The 16,054-nt window shown below is 34.1% G+C and overlaps 3 protein-coding genes and 1 long non-coding RNA gene across 5 annotated transcripts; 2 read left to right on the forward strand and 2 right to left on the reverse strand.

Moving 5' to 3' along the window:
- Positions 1-366: 366 nt before the first annotated feature.
- On the reverse strand, positions 367-1,725 carry LOC129796624 (F-box/SPRY domain-containing protein 1). Its single transcript, XM_055838715.1, has 5 exons — positions 1,592-1,725; positions 1,422-1,520; positions 1,123-1,359; positions 891-1,057; positions 367-831 (listed from the first exon to the last, which is right to left on the reverse strand). The coding sequence occupies exons 2-5, from the start codon at positions 1,478-1,480 to the stop codon at positions 539-541; spliced, it is 756 nt and encodes a 251-aa protein (XP_055694690.1). The 5' UTR covers positions 1,481-1,520; positions 1,592-1,725; the 3' UTR covers positions 367-538.
- Position 1,726: 1 nt separating this feature from the next.
- On the forward strand, positions 1,727-5,529 carry LOC129796618 (transcription factor Dp). The gene is made up of 7 exons (XM_055838706.1): positions 1,727-2,179; positions 2,592-2,713; positions 2,800-2,851; positions 3,204-3,808; positions 3,877-4,025; positions 4,242-4,408; positions 4,633-5,529. Exons 1-7 carry the CDS (start codon positions 2,140-2,142, stop codon positions 4,782-4,784), a joined length of 1,287 nt encoding a protein of 428 aa, XP_055694681.1. The 5' UTR covers positions 1,727-2,139; the 3' UTR covers positions 4,785-5,529.
- A 616-nt stretch (positions 5,530-6,145) lies between these two features.
- Positions 6,146-6,584, reverse strand: LOC129796625 (uncharacterized). Its single transcript, XR_008751245.1, has 3 exons — positions 6,536-6,584; positions 6,397-6,463; positions 6,146-6,345 (listed from the first exon to the last, which is right to left on the reverse strand). It is a non-coding gene; the product is annotated as an uncharacterized LOC129796625 (long non-coding RNA).
- Positions 6,585-6,771: 187 nt separating this feature from the next.
- LOC129796608 (putative Polycomb group protein ASXL2) lies at positions 6,772-13,869 on the forward strand. 2 transcript variants are annotated; one of them, XM_055838692.1, is made up of 10 exons: positions 6,772-7,175; positions 7,344-7,615; positions 8,022-9,529; positions 9,599-9,926; positions 10,193-10,276; positions 11,108-11,424; positions 11,869-12,714; positions 12,777-13,061; positions 13,258-13,402; positions 13,486-13,869. In XM_055838692.1, the coding sequence occupies exons 2-10, from the start codon at positions 7,366-7,368 to the stop codon at positions 13,662-13,664; spliced, it is 3,942 nt and encodes a 1,313-aa protein (XP_055694667.1). In that variant the 5' UTR covers positions 6,772-7,175; positions 7,344-7,365; the 3' UTR covers positions 13,665-13,869. The 2 variants fall into 2 exon arrangements, with proteins under 2 accessions (XP_055694667.1, XP_055694668.1); XM_055838693.1 differs by having other exon boundaries at positions 6,772-6,927.
- The last annotated feature ends 2,185 nt before the right edge of the window (positions 13,870-16,054 follow it).

Genomic DNA, 16,054 nt, shown 5'->3' on the forward strand with positions numbered 1-16,054 from the left:
ACTCTTATTAAGTGACTCTATAAATTTTTACAGGACTTGAAAGAATAGAAAAAGTACTCGTGTCGCTCGTGTGGTTGCACTTCATTACATTTTATTTTTGCTGCTCTAGAATTTTTGTTATCGCTTTCTTGAAATTTTGGAGTATTAAGAGTTTTTACATTATGGGTAAAACGATGAACCTAAATATATAAAAAAAAATATATTTTCGATGGATTTGATGTGGAAACCAAATTATTTTTAATGAAAAAAAAATTTAATAATGGGCCTTATTCAGCGACCAAGAAACCCTTGAAATTCGCTTGAAATCTTGAAATTTCAGTACAAAATTCAAAGATTTCAAGGGTTTCTTGGTCGCTGAATCAGGCCTAATATTAGGTATTCAAGTTTATTACCTATGTCATGGAAAGTGCTACTTAAAATGTTTTTTCTTTGGAATATCATTACACTTATTGAAATAAATATCTTAATTTTATATTTTAGTCTAAATAGCTTTGGATTTGCACATGGAAACATGACTCATTATGAGTCCCATTAACTATTAACCATCAAGTGGGGGCCCCAAGTACACCATTGATACCTCAGTATTTCCATAAACAGCAGATACTGTAGGATATAACTTCTTATCAGGTAGTCCACGGAAAGCAACGCCCAGAAATTCGTAGTTCTTCTCAAAGGACAACGTATTGTCGTCACAATCGAGAATTACACGAATTCTTTCCCCTACTTGATATTTTGGAGCATTATTCAATAGAGGATAGTTACCCTGGGCATCACCATTGTGTAAAAGGTGGTTGTCGACCAGGTTCCAACCCCAACTCTGATCATCCGATCCTGAAAGTATTTTTTTTCCTTGAAAACAAATTATTATTTAAATTTTTAAATATTTTTACCTAATAGTGCTACGTATCCATGACATTGAAGAGCGGCAGATTTCGTGGAGATACCAATAACCGCCACTGTACCCAACGGACCCTCCCAGATCACTTCCCACGCATGTCTACCTTGTCGAAAACCTATTTTTCCTCGAGTAGCATCCGTACTTTGCGCTACTGGATTCCTAAAGGTCCAATATATTAAAAATATAATTTCTGCTACAAAAATTTAGTTTTTTTTGTTTCATACCTGTGAAGGGTGAACCCATTGGGTTTAATGTAAACATTCCTCGAACAATCATTTGGATTCCACGCGTAAAAGAATGCCCGCAATTTAGCTTTATACGATGGGAGAGTGGAGAGAAGTTCACTCTTTATTGCTTCTTCTGCCAATTTTCGTACACAATGCATCCGCCACACATCATTATTCTCATCATTTAGGTAGCGATACCAATTTTTGCAAACTAACGAACAGTCCCGCAACTCTCTGAAAAAATAAAATTATAGAAAATAAGTTTAATTAAAATTCTAGATGTTGCTCATGCTTACCTGAGATCTAGGTATGAAAATATTACTTCCAAAACATTATCCGGAAGCAAATGATACATATTTTGCAATAAAATCCTTTTTTGGTAAGTTCGTAGGTATCTGGTAAATATGGTAAAAAAATAGGTAAATGCGTATTATTTCACAAGCACATGATTGTTTGAATTACTTACGTTATGTGCTAATTATATTGAAAAGAGAAAACAGCAATAGAATTTCAATTTATTAAAATCTTTCAGGATTTAATTTAGAAATCAGAGGGGATTTTTGACAGTTAACACAAAAAATAGGTTATGTACCTTTAGACGAGTTGCTTCAGTGTAGATAAACTTCCATGGTTCGCGGTTCTCTGACGCAAAATTACAAAATTGCATAAAGTTGATGGCTTTTATTTAGTTCTTGTGACTACATGGGTGTACCCATTCATTAGAAAAATAGCTGAAAACTAAGTTCAGTGAGTCCTCAGTGAAATATCGAAGTGAAATTTGTATTCTGTTGTAGAAGAATACTTTAAAATTGATAGTAAAGTAAATGCCACATTTGTAATCTTGTGGAGCGCCATTTTGTCGGATATTGCAAGTAAAAGCTGTGAAAATACAAAGTCGCATATTTTACTTAGGATTTTGTCCAATTTATCAACAATCTGCACAGCCTTTTATTGAGGATATTTCAAACGTAAGAAGTGGTGTACGAGTCTTGTGCTTTTAAGTGACTCTGTACAATGGCACAGCCTGTGAATTTACTCATCCAGGACTCCAATGGTAAGCCATTTTCACAAAGGGACTTTTTCAAAAGTTTACTTGCAATGGCACTTTTCCATATTCTTGCTTCCTTAGTGGAATTTTTCTCTGTACATAGGTATTTGAAATACCTATTTCTAAAGATAACTAAGAAATAGATAGATGTGTTTTAGGGAAAACAATAATTTTGTTTTGTTCTTGCAACACTCATTTGGGGGCGCTATGAAGAACTATAGAAAATTTTAGCTCAACTCTAAAGAATTATTGTTGATCCTTCGTAGATTTTTCGACGAATTAATTCTTTTTTATGATCTTCCAGTAGTTGAAGGAGATAAATATAATGCAATCTTTCACGTGAACAAAGTCATTATCAAAATTTTCATATTCGCAAACTATTAAATCAAAAAGAATACTTAAAAAATATATATGATAGGTCAAAAGCAGGTAATCAAGGTGATGCCTTCTGCCCATGGAAGACCCCTCACCGCGGACGGTGTGAAGGCGATTGTAAAGGAAGTTACTGGACAAGAAGCTACGAGAGTTATAACGGCTTCCGTGAGTTTCATATATGTATTATTAATTAAGTATATGTACCTATTAATGTAATACCTTTATTATATATATGTATTTATTTCTTACAGCAAACATCCACAAGCAAAATTGGACAGAAAATGCCAGTGCCACAGAATTCCAGTAAGTTAAATGAATATTTATTTGATTATGATTGATATTTTTATTTAAAAATAATCATAAATAAAAACTTGATGTTAATTTATTTATTTACTAAAGGGGTGCCATCATAGCTTAATATAAATTAATGTTAAATTTTATAAAGTTTTTTTTTTAAGAATTCCATTTAAGTTTTGGATACACTAAAATTTAGAAAATATACAATAATTTTAAAGCAGAGGTACCTGGTGGTTTGATTAGAATGATTAAATGATACGTGATAATATGTTCAGAAATTAAAATGATCTCAAGCATTATAATAAATCTTCAGTATCGACCAGAATTTTAATTACTCTCTACTTATTCTCTCTCGCAGAACTGTTGACCATTCCACAATCGAAGGGTGATCCAAAACAACCAGTTCGCATTCTGAATTTTATACAATCGTCGGGGCATCAAGGATCTGGGAATGGGCAGAGCGCAACAACGCTTACAATGAGCGGCGGTAAAACAACACATGCAATTACTCCAATGCCCACAGGATCGGCATCATTTTCTCGTGCGAGTAATGCTGGGACTCCCGTGCCAGCTGGTGGTGTTCAAGTTCGTCGTCGTAAGTCCGATAAGCTAGGGAAGGGGCTACGTCACTTTTCCATGAAGGTGTGCGAGAAGGTGAAAGAAAAAATGATTACGACGTACAATGAAGTGGCCGATGAGCTGGTGGCTGAGGAATTGGACAGCAGTCGTTCAGATCCTGCAGATCCATCTAGCTGTGACCAAAAAAATATTCGTCGACGCGTCTATGATGCACTGAATGTACTCATGGCCATGAACATTATTTCAAAAGAAAAGAAGGAGATTCGTTGGATTGGTTTACCATCCAACTCCACAGCACGCTGTACGAATCTTGAGTTGGAAAATCAGCAACGTCGCAAACGTATTGAGTCCAAAGCCCAAGTACTCAAGGAACTGATTCTTTTGGTATGTACATGTTTTTTCCATTGCAAATGAAAAAAAAAGTCTTATTCCTTTTTTTTTATCCTGAGCAGCAAGTCTCATTCAAAAGTTTAGTGGCAAGGAATAAGGAGGCAGAACAGCGAGGATTAATCCCCACGCCAAATTCAGCCATACAATTGCCTTTTGTAGTTGTTAATACACATAAAGAGACTCACATCAATTGCAGCATATCTCACGATAAGTAAGTGCATTTGATTTTTTTTTAATTCTTTTACAAATTCTTTATTAATACTTTCATTTAGTATGTAAAATGAGTTGCTGAAATATGTTTTTTTTTTAAATTCGTGTGTGTTATAGACCCCCTATACTTTTAATTAAAAAAAAATCATTGAAAAGGAGGACTTTAGTATTGTGAATGTATCATATATGTAATAATTGTTTTTCTTAATTCATCTAGGACAGAATATTTCTTCAAATTTGATGACAAATTTGAAATTCATGACCATGTGAAGGTTCTCAAGCAGATGGGACTTTTGTTAGGTTTGGACAAAGGTGAGAGCACATATGAGGATATTGAGAAGCTAAAGACAATGGTGCCACAACAGTTTTGGAAGTACATTGAATGTAAGTACACTGTAAAATTATTAGATTATTAGATTTAACGACTATACCGTGAATAGATTTTGTTGAATTTTATTCAATCAGCAATGCAAGCAGATGAAGCATAAAAGTTGCGTTTCAGTAGCACGAATGCGATGCCGATTGAATAAAATTCAAGTACCTAATACTTCTATTAGTCCACATCGCTAGATATTTTATAGAGGTTTTAATAAGTTTTACTTTAATAGCCTATGGTCGGGGCTCCGATGAAAATATGTCAGATGACTGGGACATGGCAGACGGAGGACGACACAATTCGTATTTTTCTCCCAAGCACGAGCTTATCGATAGTGCCGATCTCGACGACGATGATATGTCCGAGCAGAGCGATGGAAATTAATTTTTTTTTAATTTTTATAATTCTCTGCAATGCACCACAAGGCAGAAGCTATAAGAAGGAAGTTTTAAAGAGGCTCCCTAATAAAGCTTCTGATTACAAAACTTAGTGGATATAAAAGGAAACAGATCTTATCTGTTTGTATAATTAGATTTAAGGCTTTTCTTATGTTTTCTTTTTATTTTAAGAAATGAATTTATGCTAAACGATTTGATCTTATAAATTTGGAATTTCTTTTTATAATTTTTTTCCAATGTTTTTTTTTCATAAAAAAAATCCTTTAAACAGATGGATGTATGAAAGATTGGTGACTTTTATTGGTCAATTGCCATTATATTTTTAAAAAGATAATGAAGACAACAAATTTAGAAAAATGAACTAAAAAATGCGTGAAAAAATTTAAAGTGAAGATAAGAATACTATATATTATCACGTTTTGAGCAACTGTATCCCTTAAGGTGTTCACGGATAATTTTTATTATATACGCTCTGCAAAAGGGTTAAAATGCGAATATTTTTGGCAGTAAACCGGCTGGCGAAATTTTAAATAATTTTTATAAGCTGATACTGTTTACCCATATGTGGACTAATACACATTTGCGATTTACAGAATTTTATAAAATAATTTCATAAGTTTATTCTTTTTTTTTTGTTCTATTGTCTGAAAAAAATATGGTAAACGTTTTATGTGAAAATGCAAAAGTTACATGTAAATTCAATATTAAATAAATATATGAAACTAGAAAAACATTTGCATTACCCTAATAAAACAAGGTAATACCCTTCTTTTTATTTTCTTGGAGTTTTTGTACTCACTAGCAGTTCCATTCCTTGAATTGAGACTGAAAAAAAAATATTTTTTAGAAATCCAATTTTAAACAAGTTAGTAAACAATTCCTAAATAGATTTATACTCACAGGATGAATAAATTGAGGTGCCGTTAATGTAGCATCCTCCCTAATTAAACTATAAACTTTTAATAAAATATTCTAATTGGTATTTGTAGGGGAGAGCGGGGTTAAAAAAGTCACTAAAGGGTTTAGAAAAAGCTCAAAATATAATATTTCCCAAACAGATAAAGCGAAATGAATAGCTCAATTCTTTAGGATATTTCTTGCCCTACAACTCTTTCTCAGATCATTTTGTTCTATCTAGCTAGGAAATATGATATTTTCGGCTTTTTCCAAACTCTTAAGTGACTTTATTAGCCCCGCCCTCCCCTACCATTAATACCTTTATTTCCGATTATAAAGTGATTTACATATTTATTACACAACAAAAATCATTAATACATATATATTTTTTTTTTATAAAAGGAAAGACGTTTATCCCGTACACAAATGATTTTTTTTAGAAACTCTAGGTAATGAGTCAAAATAATTTTATTTTATACTTCTTAAAATATTGAGAAAAAAAATTTAATGTGAATCAAAAGTTTTTTTCATTCTCCATACATTCTGGTAATAGCCTTTAAATAAATGAATCGTACGAGCATCATTTAGTTAGATTTGCATATCGCTTTCATCAAAGAGATCTTCAAAGGCTGTAAATAAATATAACCTCACTTTAGGAAAATTATATATTATTTTCTATTTCTTTTCATTGTTTTTTTTACCATTGTAGAAATCACCATGAACATCCTTTTCATTTGCTGCTAGGTCCATTAAGAGGCCAGAGGAACCCTAAAATATATTTTGTAGGAATTAATACGACAAAAAGAAGCAAGATTGGAATTTGCAGTCATTTGATATTACCTCCTCCAAATCCATAAATGGGCCTGCACCTTCGGGAAACATTTCGTCTGCCACAATGGTGGGTTTCATTGGAACTAATGGTTCTAATTTATTTCCTAAAATAGTGGCGAAATTCTTTATGGATGCCAATGTTTTTGTGTACGCTTCAATATTTTTTTTGTGCAAGAACGACAGAACCAAAGTCTCGTACCAAAACAACTTTCGACGAAATCACTTCGGCCTTTCATCGAGTTTAACGAAATTATTCGGAAAAAATTTCGACCAGTGCATTCGGCTATGATCCATTGATTTTTCTTTCTCTAAAATCTCTTATTTTTGGGTCTTAAAATTATTCAAAGCTTGTTTAGAACTGTGTAACAAAGTGTAGTGTAATCATGAAAAGTAATATTGCGGTGAGATATTAAGTGTGAATTTGATTTTCTCAGGCTAATATTTAAACGAAAAAAAAGCGTCAGTGCTTCTCTCTCGTACATTTCATCAACGTATAACGCCATTGCATTCATACACTAGTGTTGTTCCGTCAGATGGATCCGGGATAAACTCGATTCTGACAAAGGAATTTCCTGCAAACTTTTTAGCCTTTTGTTGGCTCTTGTTGCTCATTAAAAGTTAAGACTTATCGTGTTTTAGGAAATGTAAGGTAAGGGTATGTCGTTAAAGTGATTCACCGAAGAAATTTAGCCAATAATTGGGGTTAATAAAAAATGGGAGTGTTTTGCTGCGACTGGGGATTCTGACATTTTGACAGTTCAACCCAAACAAGAATCTTGCAAGAAAATCATTAGATATTGAAACTGTGATATTTTAGGTTCTGATATTGTGCTAAAATCATGGAGTGTGATGTGACACCCGGAAAATCCACTGAGATTGCTCAGGAGGAGGCAGGAGAAGATGGGATCGTTAAGTTCACTATTATGGAAGTAACAGAGAAGGAGGACACAATACTGCCCGAAAATGGTGATGGAACGCAGTCAGATGAGCAGAGAGGCTTTGCTTGCGACCCTTTAGCTATAGAGCCGTGTGCCCTAGAACCCTGTACATCTGAAATCAATTTAAGGCGTACGACAACACAAAGAATTGGTAAGTTTTATGAAAGTGACAGTAAAACATTTTTTTCAACTAGCAATGGTATACAAAAGAAAGGATTTGTTAGGAGTAGAAATACCTTTAAAGAACAACCTAAGTTATTATATTTTCATTTTACTTTCTACAAAATGTTTTATTGATTTTTTTTTAATTTGCTGTTCTACATAGTCTATATTTAGCCCATGCACTGCATCCGCGGATTTATTTCTAGGAATAAAACATGAATGTTACCTACAGAAAATTAATTTATATAATAATGCATTTATTCGTGTATAGGTACAGATTCTTTGGTGTAAAATTTTAATTTATTTTGGGAATTTTTTAATTTCTTAAATTTATTTAGTACAAAATAATTTGAGAAATATGAGAGGAGGCAATAATTTTTCTCTTGTTTTTACAGTACAAGGTTCTAAGGTACCTCCTGTGCCTGCGCCTAAAGTTATTAAGCACCATCATAGTCTACGTCGTTCTGTGTCCAGGATTATGATGAAACCCATGGCGACAAAAAATCAACCGGAAGTCTCTCCCACATCTCAGGCGTCGACAATGCGAGAAATATTAGCATCAATTCCTGGCTTTAGCGTAAAACCACGAAGGCGAAACAAAAAGATGTCGACGGCAGCTCAACTGGAGCAGACACGAGAAGGATGTATTGATCTGGAGACACCTGATTCCATTCTCGTTGGAACAAATTTGCGTGCATTGCTCAATAAGCACACATTTAGTATCCTTCCTCCGTTATATCAGCGAAAACTCGTACAGCTGCTGCCACGGGTCGATCGGGCTGATCTTGATGGAGAATCCAGTGCATCTACTGGCGGCATACGACTTAATAGTTCAAGTTTGAATAATGAATTCTTTGCACGGGCATGTCTGGAGTGGCGTGAACGACTAGCCGAAGGAGAATTTACTCCGGAAAACCAACTGAGAATGAAGTCTGAAGCTGAAAGGGAAAAGATGCGCCTCGATCCGTGGAAATTGAAACACTTTGAGCCCATATGGGGTGAAAAAGGGGCAAAGAAAGAACTTATACTACCACAGAGGCCATCTCTTAAAACCACAATTAAGCTCAAACCTACAGCTACTATTTCTACTAGCACAACACATGTTCCGCAACAGGAAAAAGTTGTTGAACCACCACCGACGCCTGCGAGGCGTATGAGAACTGTAGGGGCTGTCACGCGGAGCACAACAGGAAGTTTAGCAAGTCAACAGCAACAGAATAGCCCTAGTAAGATATGCAGTCCATTACCGGATCTTCTGCCTATCCGGACAAAGGCTACACGTCCTTCGCAAATGATTCCGCATGTGCTAGAACAGTCGCAACCACCGAAAGAATCTGCAGGTACTGTGATATTGAAGACGGAAATCATTGAAACGTCAAAGAAAAATGCATCAGAGGGAACGTCGGGTATATCACTGAAGAGATCATCGCCAATTGCTTCATTAGAGGAAACGTTTCCTAGCAAACAGATCAAGTCTGAAGATACGACAGATTTTATTGATGAACAGCCGTTTGTGTCCATGGAGATGGAGGCAACATCTGAAGTCCCATCAAAGATAAATGTGAAAAAAGAGACCGATGAAGCGGCTGATGAATTGCCCATGGAGTCAGATGTTGCAGGATATACAGAACTTTCTGTTGTAGAGCTGAAAGAAAAGATATCACCCAAATCGTTGACACTAAAGGAACATGATTATGTTGAGAAGGCAAATCAACCTATGATTGTAGAGGAAAATGCAGATGATGAAGAGGAGAATGTATGTGCTGATGGAGATGATGAGATTATTGAGGATTTTGTGGAGGAGAGTGAAGTTGTTGAGCAACAATGCAGTGTTGGAGCTATTGATGATGCATCCACAATGAGTTGTGAGCAAAAACTCAACGAACCTATAGAGGAAGATGAGGTAAGTGTGAATGGTTTATTTAAAAAAAAAAGGTAATTGGAATAATTTCCTAATTAAAAATTTTCACAGTTGCTGGATGAGGAAACTGTAACGACGGAATACAGTTTACAGTCGCATCAGCAAAATTTTGAGGGTGTCCTTCAAATTCAACCTGACACGCTGATTTTCCAGAGTTCAACATTGCCGTGCATTGCAGATGAAGAAAGTCATTCTAGTGCTTCCGCACTTGCGGACTGCAGTGGAGATAACAGTGTTGATCCTGCAGCTGTAGAAGAACTTGAACCTACAATACAGAATATCCCAATCGATGTTGTGGATCATGAAAATATCGAGCAAACTTTTACCGACGCAGAAAATTATGTCTTGGAATCAGGAGAAATAGTAGCAGATGATGAAGGTTTGTCAAATTATAAAATAGTGAAAAATAGCGTCATTCGCACCTCTTGCATTAGTGTAAAAGCAATACAGAAAAAAAAGAAAATCCTGCTTTCTCGTGTAAACCGGGCTCCCACACTAAAAGCTATAACCCGACCAAAATCGACGCATAGAATGAAAATCTTAAATGCTCTAAAAATCATATTTCAATCATTGTCTTAGGAGAGAACGTTAGGCCATAGAACGCAAGAACTTTTTGGTTCATATACTTTTTTTCTTTTTCTGCAGGTTCTGGGACACTTTCAATGGGTCCTAAACTATGTGGCGGAGAAGATATTCAAGCTGATCTTTTTGCAGCAGCTGTAGCAAGGGGTAGGTAGTAAATATATATATTTTGCTCTCTTCATTCTAATATTATGTAATTTGTACTTATAATCAGGGAAGACCGAGGCAAAAGCTCAAAATGTCATGTGCTCAATGTTTGCCTTCTTTATTTTGTGTTTTCTTTGAAATCTTGTATGACTCTGTTCAGATCCATTTTCCTTTAAGAATTTATTCCCTCTTCGGCATATATACGTACCTACATATTAGCATTTATTATAAATTTTATTTTTAAACCATTAAATGCTGTATTGTTTCGTTTTTATTTTACTTTTCCACCTCTCAGGTCTGTAACCACGGCTGTACTTACAGAATTTTTATTCAAAATGCCAATACCCGAAATACAATTCCTATAAATCAAGTTCAAATTATCATAATATACATAAATGATGAATTATCTTAGTTTATTTAATTAGTGAGATTATCCATTATCTGTTTATTTTCTTGCTTATTGACAAAACTCAGAGGATATGTTTTTTTCCTTCTATTATATGTATGACTTCACCTCTTCTTCCGTAAAAATATAAACATGTTTTTTTATGAGTTCCGAGAATTTTAATACATATGAGTATAGCCAATGTAGTTTCTTCATAGTGCAATGTTGTTTAATATTTCATTTGAAAATATTCATCTTGCTTCCTTCTTCTTCCCTACTTTCTTTATTATGTTTTCTTTACTTTTTTTGTTGTTATGTTAGAGAGTAAAATTATCAGAACTTGGGTGGAGTGTGGATTAGGGATTCTTAGGAGGAGTATTATGTATGTGTACAAATTACAAAGTATGGTGTAGAAAATTTTAATGTTGTTGTGATCTTCCATTTAGCACTCGACAGTGTACCAGTTAATGCTCCAGTGGCAATGACTATTGTGAGCCCATCGGAAAGTACAGAAGTGATTCCAATGCAGGAGACACTGGAGTTGAGGCTCGAGGAGAGCACATATCAGCTACCTACACCTTGGTCTCCAACTGATGGTACTAGTGGTGCATCAACCGGAGAAAGTAGTAGCGGAAAAATGGATGTAAATACTCCTGATACTTTTATTGTTTCATCTGGCGGAGAGTCATCAAGTGATACGGCAGGATGTGCGACAATCCTCTCCAAAAGTGAATCGATTATACCCTTTTCGACAACGTCACAGGCGAGTCAGGATTTTTATTCTTTTCCCTGTTATTTGTGATTTATTTTAAGTTCCGGTTCTAGAGTTAAATTTAAATTCATTTTCATGAAATAACTTTTGATCTTTAATGGTGGTCACTAAAAGTTTTCATTTTATATTCATGGATTAAATATTAGTTTTGAAGTGTATCGCAGATTTCACTCTATTACCAGAATGGCGAAAAAAATATGTGTTAGAACCCAATTTTGAAGTACATACAAGGACTCGTTTCAAACAATTTTTGTGGATAGATCTTGTTTAAAACCAAAAGATGTCATTAAAAGAATGAATTTAAGTACATACTATAAGTTAATTATTTCATGATTATTTTTCGGATTTTTAAGCGAGTCTCACTTCCCTGCTAGTAAATACGATTGTAAGGAATTTCCTATGGTATGGATAGAGTTTTATTTTCTTACATTACAGGTAAAGTTGGAGCTTGAAGTAACACTGACACCAGAAGCCGAAGTGAGTAGTACTGTAGTGAGTCAGGCAGATAGCGACGGAAGCAATGAAAATGTGTCAATAGCTAAAGCTATTAGCCGGCAAACACCAACCGTTTTCCCACCTACCACAATTGTCTGCCTCCCAACAGCAATGACGTCTGTGTCACAGAATTCTAATGCCACACATTCAACCACTAAACATCCTTTGACAATCATGACACAGTCACAGCCCACTGGCACGGTAGCACAGGCAAAAGTCCTACAACATGTGAATACAAGTGTGAATGAAAAATTCCCTACAACAATGATTCTTACAACATCAACTGGGCAGAAGGAGCAGCCAATTGTAATGGCTGCAGTTAAGCAAGAGGTGCAGCATGTGAATCAGGAGATACATTTGCAGAAACCAAGAGCTGCTGTGGTTGCTAGCTCGAGTTCTGTACCATTTCTTTCTCTTACTGCTGCCCAGCCACTTAGATCGGTTGCTAATGTTGTGAATCAGGTAGCGGGACGTGCAAAAATGACGACTGTTGGTGCGGGAAATAAAAGCACAGGTGGACGGAGATCACAAAGCAACAAACCTCCACCAGGTGCGGTGAACCTCGAGAGGAGCTATCAAATTTGCCAGGCTGTCATTCAGAATAGTCCCAATAGGCACCAATTGAAGCACCAACTGCGGCCACCGCCATCAATGTTAGCTGCAACCTCAGGAAATTCTGGTAGTGATAATTCAAATTCATCCGAATCTGGAAGTAGTAATTGTTCAAAGAAGGAAGAGCAGACTCAGCATGGTGTTGTAACATCAACAAATAGAACAATTTACAAGGTTAGTCGATACATTAAAAAAAATAAATTTAAGCTTAAATTGTATTAAAAAAATTTCTTTAGATTCAGAGTAATACTCTTCGTGCTGGTCTGCAAAAGAAAACATTTGCTCAGAGACAGACATCACCTCTACTTGTCCGGCAAGTTTACACTGCATCAAATGCCAATCAGGGAAATGTTGGAAATTTTATATCAGTTATTCCTTCATCGGGCAATCTTCAACACCAATCGCCGTCGACACAGCAGCAAATTCTTCATGCCGATGGGCAGTATGTTCTAGTTCAGCGAGCTGGGATTGACAACACATCCATGCCGAGAGCATCAAGTGCACCACCAGCTCAGAATCAGGTATTAAACATTACAGGCATACTTGTTATATAACCCTATTAAGAGTGCTGTAAGGGGTGGGGGTGGTGTATATTTTTTAGCGCTTTTTCGGAAAATACCCGAACTTTTTTGAGTCAAAAAATTTGTTACACATTGGGGACTGACTGGAAATATTATAAACCATTTGCAAAAAAAAAACTTTTTGTATAAATTTCAGCAAATTCATGGTGTCAATGGAATTCCAATCAGTAACCGAGGGCGTCCAGCGTCTGTCGAAGTTGATTCACTTGGGGAGAAGCAGATGATTGTTGTTGGTCCGAATCCAGGTGTCCAGGCGGTGACGCGTCGTGGACCGAATCAAGGTTAGTCTTTGAAAATGTGAAAATGTTAAAAAAAAATGTTACAAAATTACAAATTGTTTATTCACTTGTAATTTCATGTGCAGTTTATGGTGATATAAGCATGGATCCGTCGCTGCAGAATTTTGGTTTAGCCGGCGAAGGAACACCACCAAATTGTGCGTGCTCCCTCAATGCGATGGTCATTTGTCAGCAATGTGGTAATTTTTCTCATGCTTCCTGCGTGGGAACGTCCAAATTGTGTGTTGCTTGCGATATTAGATGAGATGGATGGCATCCATTGCCAAAATCACATTATACACATACCCTATGGATTTATTATGGATAATTCTGTGAATTGCTCATAATTTCTGATGTTGTTTTTGCTAGTATACACTGTATTCTTTTCTTTCAACACCACTATCATTAAAAGGGACCGGGGCTATATATGCGATATTATTACAAAAAAAATAAAGAATTACAGCAGAAAATGTTCTTTGTAGTATCCTAAAAGAAAGTTTATTAAAGGAGCCTTCGAATTTTTTTTTTCTAAATGAGACGGTGGAATTAAGCAAAATACTGTTAAATTTTTAACTTACCACTACTGATATCTGATTTTTTTTCAATACCTAAAGGAAAGTTGAAGCTGATTTTTAAAAGGATGTAGATGACTAAGAAATTCCAACACTAATTAAGTAATGTACTTAATTTTGTATTTAGTGTTTTATATAGTTCCGGTCGTAGCATATAAAATCACACCAAATTCTCATCTTTCATATAAAAACTATAGGGGCTCCCTGTGTATTTATTAATAGAATGCCCATGAAGGCTCAGTGAGCATTCGATGGAGTCTTTTTTTGTCTTGTAATGTTCTGAAAGATATCCTCAAACTAACAATATTTACCTATTTGTTTTCAATTTTCTGGACTATTGAATTACTGTGTATTAGAATTTCCTTTCATTTCATTTATTAACCATAATTTCCTTTGAGGGTACTTGCGCATCTTTTATCTGTGATATATCTTTTCAATCATTTTAGAGTAAATAATATCTAAAGTTTTCTATTAATTTTTAAAAATAAAATTCAATGCATTTTGTTTTCTTCTAAAAAAAAAGCAATGTAATTCAATTAAAATATATGTTTAACAGTAAAAGGAAAATTGAGTATAATTACATATGATATGATAACAAAATCACAGATAAAATATGCTACAGTATAAAAAAAAGGTGTTGTAAAATATTAACTTTCATTATGAATTAGTTTTGTATATAGGTACTTCTAAAAAAAATTCGAACATTTGCGAGTAGTAAGAGAAAAAAGAATTTATCGTAATTTTATGTGAATTGACATGATATAAGGTTCGGATTCAAAAATATTAGCAAAACAGTAAATAAAGAAATTATTTATTAATGTAGTATTATATATATTTTTTATATTATGTACTCCCATTGAGAATACCTAAATATGTTTATGTGGTTCATAAAAATCCTTTCAATTTTTTTTTAGAAAATGCCCAAGTATATTTACATTATGATTTCTAAAAGAAAATTATTAAAAAAAAATCCCTATGTGGAAAATAATAATTCTAAAAAATTATAGTTTTTTATAATATGATCTTATATATATTTTTTATATAAAAGTTAGACTGGATTGGACATCTTTAAAGCCAGTGATAACTCGTCGATGTTATAGGAGTTGGTATTTTTCAGCAGGAGAAATACCTACGCATTGCATAAGTTGGTGTAATTTAACTTGTCGGTGTAATGTTAAGTGTACAAGAATTTATACATAATTTATGAAAAAATACAGACATCAGACAAAACATCTTATACAAAATTAAATAAATATATAATCAAACAGTTTTTTTTAAATCAATATGTGAAGTAGGTATACCAACTCTACAGCTATCATGAAACCTCTGTTGTGTCTATATTATTAAGTTCTTATGTACGAGAAAATAATACATATAAATATAAGTAAGTTTAGATGAAGACGATACAATTTAAATTAATATAAAGATAAAAATTTGAATCTGATGGGAAAATTAGTTGTCCTGAGAGAGAGAGGGAGGAATAAAAATATATGAAAGATAAGTACAATGTAAATAGTGCGAAGGTAATCTATAAAATATTATAAAATTTTCGAAAAATACAGCGATTAATGAAAGAAAATAAATGTTTTATTTCATTGGCAACATTTCATAAATTATGATCGTGCATTACATGAGAAAAAAAAAACACATTTAGCAAACCATAAAAAAAGTAATGGTAGCCCCACTAAACATAATATAAAATTATATCAATAAAACAATTTAATCTTTTTTGTCCTACATTAATTATAGATTTCCTATTTTTTCTATTATAAGTATTATATTTTATTGTAATCTTTAAGAAAATGTGATTTGAGTAAAATATTATAATAAAAGAAAAAAATAAATTTCTCAGTGAAAAATTTTACTTCATTACCTCTAACAGCATTTTGGATAACGGATCTTTACGTCGAATTTGTTAGGCTCAATTCTACCTTCCTCTTGCTTTGTGGAAAATTAAATTAAATTTCATCATATTTAGAATTTGTAGTGTTGTTATCTAAACAAAATCGATCCAGAAGTTTTGGAGCAGTGATTCTTACTCAGCTCACCAAAAGCAGCAACCCCGCGACTTGTGGCGGCTATA

The sequence above is a fragment of the Lutzomyia longipalpis genome, chromosome 4, assembly GCF_024334085.1.
Source record: "Lutzomyia longipalpis isolate SR_M1_2022 chromosome 4, ASM2433408v1".
Lineage (NCBI taxonomy): Eukaryota > Metazoa > Arthropoda > Insecta > Diptera > Psychodidae > Lutzomyia > Lutzomyia longipalpis.

Excerpts from the sequence above, each read along its gene's own strand:
- LOC129796624 (XM_055838715.1), bottom strand. The coding sequence starts at position 1,480 with ATGTATCATTTGCTTCCGGATAATGTTTTGGAAGTAATATTTTCATAC. Across the intron at positions 1,360-1,421 it reads TTTTCATACCTAGATCTCAG|AGAGTTGCGGGACTGTTCGT; the intron begins GTAAGCATGAGC and ends TTATTTTTTCAG. Across the intron at positions 832-890 it reads TGGATACGTAGCACTATTAG|GATCGGATGATCAGAGTTGG; the intron begins GTAAAAATATTT and ends AAATACTTTCAG.
- LOC129796618 (XM_055838706.1), top strand. The coding sequence starts at position 2,140 with ATGGCACAGCCTGTGAATTTACTCATCCAGGACTCCAATG. Across the intron at positions 2,180-2,591 it reads ACTCATCCAGGACTCCAATG|GTCAAAAGCAGGTAATCAAG; the intron begins GTAAGCCATTTT and ends TATATATGATAG. Across the intron at positions 4,409-4,632 it reads GTTTTGGAAGTACATTGAAT|CCTATGGTCGGGGCTCCGAT; the intron begins GTAAGTACACTG and ends TTACTTTAATAG.
- LOC129796608 (XM_055838692.1), top strand. The coding sequence starts at position 7,366 with ATGGAGTGTGATGTGACACCCGGAAAATCCACTGAGATTGCTCAGGAG. Across the intron at positions 7,616-8,021 it reads TACGACAACACAAAGAATTG|TACAAGGTTCTAAGGTACCT; the intron begins GTAAGTTTTATG and ends TTGTTTTTACAG. Across the intron at positions 13,062-13,257 it reads CACCACCAGCTCAGAATCAG|CAAATTCATGGTGTCAATGG; the intron begins GTATTAAACATT and ends TATAAATTTCAG.